The following is a 10,032-nucleotide window of genomic DNA, read 5'->3' as shown; positions in this document are numbered from 1 at the left end:
CAGAAGCAGTTGAAATACCTGCACAAACTGATGTACCACTTGAAGTTGTAGAAATACCTGCACAAACTGATGTACCAGTTGTAAAAGCAGTTGAAATACTTGCACAAGCTGATGTGCTAGTTGGAGAAGCAGTCGAAATACCTACACAAACTGATGTACCAGCTGTAGAAGCAGTTGAAATACCTACACAAACTGATGTACCAGTTGAAGTTGTTGAAATGCCTGCACAAACTGATGTACCAGTTGTAGAAATTGTCGAAATACCTGCTCAAACTGATGCACCAGTTGTAGAAGTAGTCGAAATACATGCACAAATTGATAAACCAGTAGTTGTAGAAGTAGCTGAAATACCTGCGCAAACAGTAGATATGGTTTCAGTTTCTCGTGAAACAATTGTTTTGAAAAAAGAGGAACAGCCAGTAGTTGAAGAGGTCATAAAGGAAGAAATAACAGAGAAAGAGAAACCAGTTGAAAAAGAAGTTGTTGAGAAAGCTGGTAAAGCACCAATATTTACTTGGCATTTGACATCATTGAAAGTTATGGATGGTGAAGAAGTAAAATTTTACTGTGAAATCGATGGTCAGCCAATGCCAGAAATAGTGTGGTACCACGAGGAAGTACCTATTTCCGAAAACCAAGATTTCAAATCTATATACAATAAGGAAACTGGAAGTTGTTCTTTACTGATTTCTGAAGTATTCCCACAAGATGCTGGTGAATATAAATGTGAAGCAACCAATGCTCTAGGTACTGCTGTTAGTAGAGCGTATTTGGAAATAGAATGTAAGTGATAATTGTTGCAGGTTTAGAAGCATCATAGATTTAGTTTCTGCCTTCGTTACTTGTCTTGTTCTAATCGTTAGAAGCATAATGCATAAAACTGCTAATGAAACTACAACATATTATTATGCTTCTGCTATTGACAGCCATGATCATGTTGAGTATTTGCTTGAGTATTTGCCTCGAAAAGTTACATGTTCTTAGTATAAATATTTAGATTTGAAATCTTTTTATTTATTACATTTAAAAGGATTTTCAAAAGTTTCGCATCTCTTATTAGCATCATTTATCATCTGTCATCTATTAACCACAATTATTCGTCAGTGTAAGTAAACAATTCTGTTGCATTCATTTTTACTAACATTTATTTCTTTACAGGCATTTTTATTTCATTGTCATTATGTAATTAAATATTGAAGCTTTGTTAATTTCTATGTCTGTGCATGAAATAATGTAAAATAAATTAAATCTCATGCTTAAAAAAATTAATTAAATGGAATGCTCTTAAAAACTCCTCAAACTAAAAGTTTTTCTTAATATTACAAGCTTTCATTTATTTAGGGATTTAATTTAAATTCAGGTCGTAGTCATGTTTAACAGTTTATAGCTCTTTTGAATGTTGTACTGCTAAGAGTTTTTGGTTCACAAAATCAATCATAGAAAACTGATACTTTTACCTTAGTTTCACTTGCTGCAATGAAAACTAATGAAGAATTGTGTAACTGATCTTACACAACAAAGAATACAAATAAAGTTTATATGTATATTTAATTTTGTAATCTTATTAAGCGATCAGATGAGTTATGATAGTGAACAAAAAGAAACTAGTTAACATAGCTCAGTTGCATTTACTTCAAGGCTGGCATATGCACTCGTTCAGATTTAATCACTATCTTTCCTTCTAGAGTACTGAGTGCAAATATTTCTTAGAATTTAGTTTGGAAGTAGGTGCAAGCTGCAAAGTATTCCATTAATAGTACTCATTACTTACTTCAAATCTTACCTCTCAAATCTAGTTAAGTATCCTACTATCCTATCATTTTTCTACTCAGCTAAAATATCATCATGTGTTTTTTTACACTTGTTTTTATGTCTTGAGGACATTTACTCTCCTTCTTACTGAAATTATTCTTCACATTAGTCTCCTTCTTCTAATGGCTCACTAGAATATTGGTTATTCTTTAAAAACAAAGATATTTTTTAGCCAATAAGTGTCTGGAGAAAATATCCCACTAAAAATAAAAAGCAGGCTTTCACAGATGTGCTCTAGCCCTGACCAATTGGTGTACGGTATCCTCTTTCTGCTTTTTCAGTTTCTACTATAACGGCTTCTGTTCTTTGGAGCTGACTGTGTTTATACCATTTCTACTCAGATATTCCCAACCCGCTCGCCTTTCCTCTTTCCATCACCCTTGTGATAACACCCCTCCCCATCCTTGTGCCTCCAGGGTCTCCTCTAATTATTATGCTCTGTCATTCCTTTCCAAGGCATCAGCTTTCTGGAATTTCTTCCCTGTTCATATCTTTCCCACTGACCTAGAGGAACATTAAGGGTCTACAAGGACCATGGGCACTAGTCCTTCCTCCAGATTCAGCAAATGAGAAGACATGTCTTTCATACACATCTCCCAATTTCTATGAAATATGGCCTTCTAATCTCTAATGTTTAACTTCCCCTAATTTCATTTATACATTCTAATTCCACATAAAGCATATCTTCCACTTTACTGGGTCCTCCTCTTTGCTATTCTTAAAACTAGATGGACATTCATTTTTAGATGGTGCCTTGCATCTCTTCTAGTTTACTTGTCTTCATACTTCAGGGTTATGGTATCAAGGAACTTGTGATAATTCTTGTAATATGTGGTTCTACTTGCAATAGTGATCTCAAAGTCTTGTTGTTATCCCCTCCTCCCCCCAAAAAATAAATTACATTTAAGATCTTGCATTTAAACTTTAATTTTAATCTTCAGCCACAACAAGCTATACCATATCTGCAAAATGTTAGATTTACTTTCAAGTGCAAATATGTCTAATCAGTGAAATGAATACCTGAAAGATAAATTAAATGCTTGTGTTAAGAAATAATGCAAATGATACGATGATAAAATTTTAAAAGTATCTCTTTTATCACTCTGAAACACTGAGCTTCTCATCTAATCTTTCCTTTAAATATTTGAAGCCGTCTACTTTTTAAATATTTATTATCTTGAGGTGTGAAACAAAGTATCTGTGTTACTATTAATTCTAAGAAATATTTATCTTTTTCATCAATAGTCAATCATTCTTGCTTACAACATTTATAACATGATGAAAACAATGTTAAATCATAATTTGTAATGACACTGAGTTTCAATGCCCATTATTATAGTAGACAAATTCCTCATCTCACATATTTTCAGTCCTTTTCTTTTGTGAATGTCAGTGAAACAAAATTGTTCTCTTTCTGATCTATATATCTTGGTGACTTAGTACATATGTAGATATTTGCATGAATGTGCACATGCATGCATAAACACACACACACATTCACAATATGGTACACACTCATATACCACAAATCAACAATGAAATGTTTAGTGGTGACTTTGTCATTGTTTTTCTTCCCCATGTAGTTTACAAATAAAATTGAATAATTAGAATGGTTAAAGCAAAGTAGATAACATAAATATTTTAGAATAAATATGAAATGTATATTGTGTATTGAGTATGCATACATGGATGTATTAATTGAAAATAAAGTTTAATCTGTCATGTTAAACTTTAAGCCAATGCAGTTGATATTTCATAATCATCCTTATCATCATTATCGTTTAATATCCTTCTTCCATTCTGGCATGGGTTGGACGGTTTGATAGGAGTTAGCCAGCAGGAGCCTGCACCAAGCTTCTGTGTCTGGTTTTGTAATTACTTCAAAGAGAATCTCAACATGAAATCTCATGAAAATCTACATCTGAAGAGAATGTAGTGAATAGAAATAGAAACTTAGAAATTATTAATTAAAAAGAAGCTTTCATGGAAAAGAAAACATAAGCAAAACAAAATTTATTGATTTTACAAATTATGTAACTGTAAAAATTTAATGAAAACTACTGTTAATGCTTACAAGTGATAGAATAATTTCATTTTAATGGTAAATTATGTTTATGAACTGCTTACAAATTTCTTAAATAACTGAGTTTATAAACTTATTAAAAAAAAGAAATAAAGTGGTATAGAATACATTACTATACATATAAATTTTATCAAATTTCTTTTAATATTTCTTTGAGCTTTCATTGTATAGTTTTCATTTGTGATTTAATCACTCAGCTACTATTTTTGTTTTTTGCTCATTCATTATTCATCCTTGATGTTTAATCATAATTTTTTTTTTTTGCATGACAAAATGAACAGCTTCTCATCTATTAACTTGCATTGTAAATTTTATCTCTATGTTGATTAGTAAGCTTTTGGAATGTCTTATGAATTTTATTTCAATATGAAACAACAACAAAAATGTGTAACTGAAAATGAATAATTTAATTATTTATTTATTTATCTATTTATATATTTTGTATTTTAAAGTTGTAATTTTACAGAAATTTTCTTAATTAGCTGTACAAATAATTGATTGATTAATCATTAGCTGGTGAAAAATTACAAACTTCATAGTTTCAGTATATGTAGGTAAAAATGAGTTCATAAGTCTAATCTCTTTATTTTCAATATTGCAGCATATGAATATATTCCTGATAGTGAAGAAGCTTCATCACAGGAAGCTCCATCTCCAAGACCAGTGTTGGAAGAAACTGAATTGAAGCAATTGTCTTATGAAGAAGTTAAGAAATTGATTCAAGAAGAGACTTCAGTTGCTGAAGTTTCTACTGAATTGCCAGGAACTAGTGTAGTTGAAAAGCAATATCACACTGCTAAAACCGTGGAGATGGTTCTGACTGGTGAAGCAGAATCAACTACTGATATTAGTCAGAAGCAAATTGCTGAGTTCCAGGTCACATCACAAATAATTAAAGATAGTATTCAAAAAGCTGACATAGAATCACCAATCAGTGCTAGAGCAGCTTCCCAGATACAAATCCCAGATCAAAGTCAGTTGAGTGAATTGCAGTCAGTTTCAGAAGAACAAGTCAAATCTGAATCAGTCATTTCTGTTTCACAGCAACATGAAGCAGGATTTGCCACTGAAACGAAAGTTGTTGAAAAGGTTGAAGACTTGGAGCAACCTCAAATATTTGACTTTGAACAGAAAATAGAGACACCTGTAACAAGGGATATTGTTCAAGTTGAAGAGAAAGTTGAACAACTGCTTGCAGAAGAAAGCAAAGTATCTCTTGAAACGGTGAGTGTTGATCAACCACAAGTATTTCATATTGTTAGCAGTACCGAAGAACAAACAACCATTGAAAGTGTACCTGGAGTTACCAAAGAAGCTGAAAAACGACAACCAACAGTTGCAAAATCTGTCACTATGAAAGAAGTCACTGAAGAATCTATAGTTACTGAGTTACATGAACTTCCAGAAGCAACAACTGACATAGAAGAAATCACTCTGGATATCCATAAAGTTGAAGAGAAACATGCCAAGGAAAGTAAAGTACTTGTTGAAATGGAAAGTCTAGAGCAACCAGAAGTTGTAAGTATTGATGGTAAAGTTCAAGAACAAACACATATTCAGAAAATAGTATCTGTTACCAAAGAGGCTGAAAAACAACAACCAACAGTCGCTAAGTCTGCTGTTATCAAGGAGGTCACTGAAGGATCAGTTGTGACAGAGTTGCAAGAATTTCCTGAAGAAACAACTGATGTACAAGAAATCACTTTGGATATCCATAAGGTTGAAGAGAAATATGCCAAAGAAACTAAAGTATCTGTGGAAATGGAAAGTTTTGAACAACCTGAAGTTTTTGCTATTGATGGCAAAGTTGAAGAACAAACAAATGTTGCAAGTATTCCTGGTGTTACTTTTGAAGTTGAGAAACAACAACCAACAGTTGCTAAGTCTGTTGTTATGAAAGAACTAACAGAAGAATCTGTAGTGACACAATTACATGAACTTCCCGAAGAAACAACTGAAATGGAAGAAATAACTTTGGATGTTCGTACAGTTGAAGAGAAACATGCCAAAGAAAGTATAGTAGCTGTTGGACTGGAAAGAGTTGAGCAGCCAGAGGTATTTGATATTGATAGTAAAGTTCAAGAACAAACAACTTCTTCTGAAGTACAAGTAATTGCTGAAACATCTGCAATTGATTCGCCTGTTATTTCTAAATCAACACTCCTTTCAGAAGATGTTCCTGAAAATGTTGTAACACATGTTAAGGAACTAGATCAGGAAACAACCTTAGGACAGGAAATTGTTTCTATTGTTCATGAAACAGATCAACTTTTACCGAAAGAAACTAAAGTTGATATTGAAACTGTTGCTATTGAGCATCCAGATGTATTTAGTATCAGTGAAAGTGTTGAAGAAAAGACAACTGTTCAAGAAATTGATAAGGTTATTACTGAAACTATTGAGAAACACTTACCAACTGCTGCTAAAACTGTTGCTATGCAAGAACTTATTGACGAGGCAACTGCAAGTGATGTTCAAGAAGAAGTAGAAGAAAAAACTGTTCCTGATGAAGTTTCATCCATACGTGAACAATACATGCAAAATCTCCCTGTTGAAAGTAAAGCAGCTGTAGAAATAGAATTGATAGAACACCCAGAGATATTGAATCTTCCAGAAAAAACAGAATATAAGCCTAGTACTCAAGAAATTAAGCAAGTTACAACCAAACCTGAGAAAACATATCCTACTTCAGCAAAAGCTTTTGCTTTAGAGGAAATGACAGAACATGCAACTACAATGGATCTTGAAGAAGCTCCTGTAGAGACTTTGAAGAGTGAAGGTGTAACCAGCTTCCAAATACAGTATGAACAGAGAGTAGAAAGGGAAACTCAAGCTGCACCTGATGAATCTATAATTGAAGTGCCAGAAGTTGTAAATGTTGCTGAAAAAGTGGAGCAAAAACTTAGTAGTGCTGAAATGAAAGTAGTAAAAGAAATGGCTGAAAAATCAATGCCAATCATGAGCAAATCTGTTACACTAGAAGAATTTACTGAATCATCTTCAATAATATCATTGGATGAAGAAACTTCATCTCAACCAGTTGTTGAGGAAGTGACAGCTCCTGAAGAGACTACTGGTCATATTTCTCCTAAAACAGCAAAGAGTGTTGTTCTTGAAGAGATATTTGAAATTCCTGAAGTCAAGCAACTGGAGGAAAATAAAACTGAAAGTATGGAAAAACCTTCTAGTGTACAAGATTTAGATGTGAAATATAAACCATCTGATGCCTTCCTTACTCAAACAGTGCCACTTGAAGAAGTTGTTGAGGAACTTAAAACATATGAGTTAACACGTGAAGTTGAAAAGCAAACAGATGAAAGAGAGGTATCACCTCTAAGTAATGTCTGTGCTCCCTTAGCTCCTTCTGAAAGTAAGGCAGATGTCACTGAAGAATTACTTGAACCATCTGTAATTGATAATGTGAAACAACAAGATACAATGAACTTGAGTGTTATTGGTGTTGAGTTGGATACTCAATCCGTGAAAACACAACCAATCACTGAAACCACTACTCGCTCTGTTGTAGAAGCTTTTGAACAACCAAATTTGACTGAAGTCACACTTCCATCGACTGAAACAGCTATAGCTAAAGATATGCCAATTGAAACTTTGCAAGCTCAATATGAAGAGGTACCTGAGATTTTGGAAACATTTGTTGAAAACCTTGTAACTGAAGTAATTTCAGAAACTGTGGAAGAAAGTAAGATGCCTTCATTTGAAGTCAGCTTAAAAGATATTACCGTTGTTGAAAATCATGTTCTCCATATGGAAGTATTTGTCAGTGGAACACCTATGCCAGAAGTGAAATGGTATTTGAATCAAGTCGAACTTGCTCCTTCACCAGGCGTTCATATCAGACAAGAAGGTTATCGTTCTGAATACATCGTTGAAGAAGTGTTTCCTGAAGATCAAGGTTTATATTCTGTTATTGCAACTAATGAATTTGGCACAGTGACTTCATCAGCTTACATTACTGTATTGTGTAAGTACCAATGCTTTATATTATTTCTATTCTTTGTGAATGAACCATATTTGCCAAAATAATTTCTTGTAATTCTTTATAGGTAATCACATAAAATAGTTATAAAGTCTCATCTGGTGTCTCAAAATATTTTCACTTGCAGAACATTCTCTGATCAGGGAATACATAAGAACATTGAATAATCAAAAACTACTTCATAAATTTTAAGAATATATTTTATAATTGTCATGCAATTAGCTGAAAATAATAACAATGATAGTAATAATAATAACAATAATTATATCTTAATAACATCACCCCCTCCCTAAATGTAATTATGATATTTTTATAACTTGAAATTCAAACACTATATCATAGAAATGGAAAAGGTTATGATACGGCTTTAGCAGTATTAATGAAATGACTTCACCTGAAACTCACCCCCATATAGTAGATCCTTACTTGTTTTATCCCTTGCTTGTCAATACACACCAGCAATGGCAATTCATTACATGGACACAATGGCACAAATTTTTAAGGAAGAGGTTCAATGGATTGAATCAATCTCAACACAAGCCCATTATTTAGTTTATCAAATTCTTGAGAGGTGAAATGTTTAAATCAATCCTGGGGAGAAATTGAACCTCATGTATTGGTTTCTTCTTCTTGACACTATTGTCCTTTATAAAAGAAAATGGCCTTAATCTGGAATTGAATCCACATTATACATCTGACTTATCAGAAGCTTATCTCTTGCTTCATAACATTTGTGTATAATGACTAATAATAATAGTGGTAATAAAACAGAACATAGCAATGATCATATTGATATAAGTGATAAGTTTCTTCAAACAGTATACTGTATATGTACTAGATATCTTATACCTGCCCCACAAATTATATTTAGAAACACGAAGTACCAAAGTGTGTGTATACACACATGTACTTACATATATGCACATGTATACATACATATTTACGCGTGTGTGTGTGTGTGTGTGTGTATATATATATATATATATATATATATATATAAACATATTTGCATGTATATATTATATTATATATGCATACACACACATAACAGAACAACTTCATTTTCTTAGAGATAAAGCTTTATATATTCATGTCTTTGGAAATGACATTATAGTACAAATATGTTACAATTCAGAAAATAATGCCTTTTCTATATACAACAAAACTGCCTTGTAGAAAATATTGTATGTTAATAATTGCTATAGCAGTACCAAGTGACTACAAGGTCATTAAAAAAAAGAGTTGAGAAATTCAGACTTTCACTTATCTATCAGATTAAAATCACTCTAGTATACAAGAAATGTGGTTGTCATTTTAGTTATAATAAATTCAATTGGAATATATGAATATATGCTACAAATCACTTCACTAAATATTGCAAGGCATCTTGTCCAATGAGGTTAAACTTCTTGAGAATAATGAAGTTAAACTTCTTTGAAACTTTCCAATCCAAAAAGATCATGTTCTAGAGCATAACAGATCAGATATCTTGGTGTTTGAGAAAAGGAAACAAACTTGCTACACAATTGATGTGGCATGTCCATTAGATAAATAAATAAAAATAAAAATAAATCAACAAGGTAGTTATGTGCCCAGGTCTGAAGAGAGAGATAAGCAAATTGTGGGGCTGCAGAAAAGTGGGGTTGTACCAATTGTCACTAGAGCTTTAGTAATGAAAGGAAGAGGCTCAAGGAGTAGACAGAAAAGATTGAATTGCAGAAGCACAAAGAATACGTGCCACTGGCCTGCTTGTTAGGAGCAGCGAAGATCATTCAAAAGTTCTTGAATGACTGAGGTCACAGGTAGTGACTTGTTATCTAAGAATAGACCCGTCTAAATTCCATAGGAGGGAGATACAAAATAATAATAATAATAATAATAATAATAATGCTTATAATTTTGGCATAATGATAGTAATTCTGACAAGAGGGGATTAGTTGATACCATCAACCCAAGTTTTTAACTGGTACTTTATTTTACTTATCTCAGAGGAAATGAAGTGTTCGCTACCCTCCATGTTATTTGACCTCAGAATATAAAGAACTGGAACAAATACTGCAAAGTACTTTTTATGACTCTCTAAGGATTTGGCCAGCTTACTCATCATTTTTTGAGTAGTAGTAGTAGTAGTAGTAATAAT

General features: G+C 32.7%; 1 protein-coding gene across 1 annotated transcript in view; it reads left to right on the top strand.

The window, feature by feature from the left end:
• The window catches only part of LOC106877301 (titin), a gene marked incomplete at its 3' end in the record, with an annotated part of 606,785 nt that overhangs the window by 83,380 nt on the left and 513,373 nt on the right, over positions 1–10,032 (top strand). The window contains exon 70 of the mRNA XM_052965881.1: positions 4,497–7,877. Coding sequence (XP_052821841.1) covers positions 4,497–7,877 — 3,381 coding nt within the window. The remainder of the gene's footprint in view (positions 1–4,496; positions 7,878–10,032) is intronic.

Source organism: Octopus bimaculoides, chromosome 2 (genome assembly GCF_001194135.2).
Source record: "Octopus bimaculoides isolate UCB-OBI-ISO-001 chromosome 2, ASM119413v2, whole genome shotgun sequence".
Lineage (NCBI taxonomy): Eukaryota > Metazoa > Mollusca > Cephalopoda > Octopoda > Octopodidae > Octopus > Octopus bimaculoides.
Note: the sequence above shows the minus strand (reverse complement) of the source record. Positions and strands in the feature narration are given on the sequence as shown.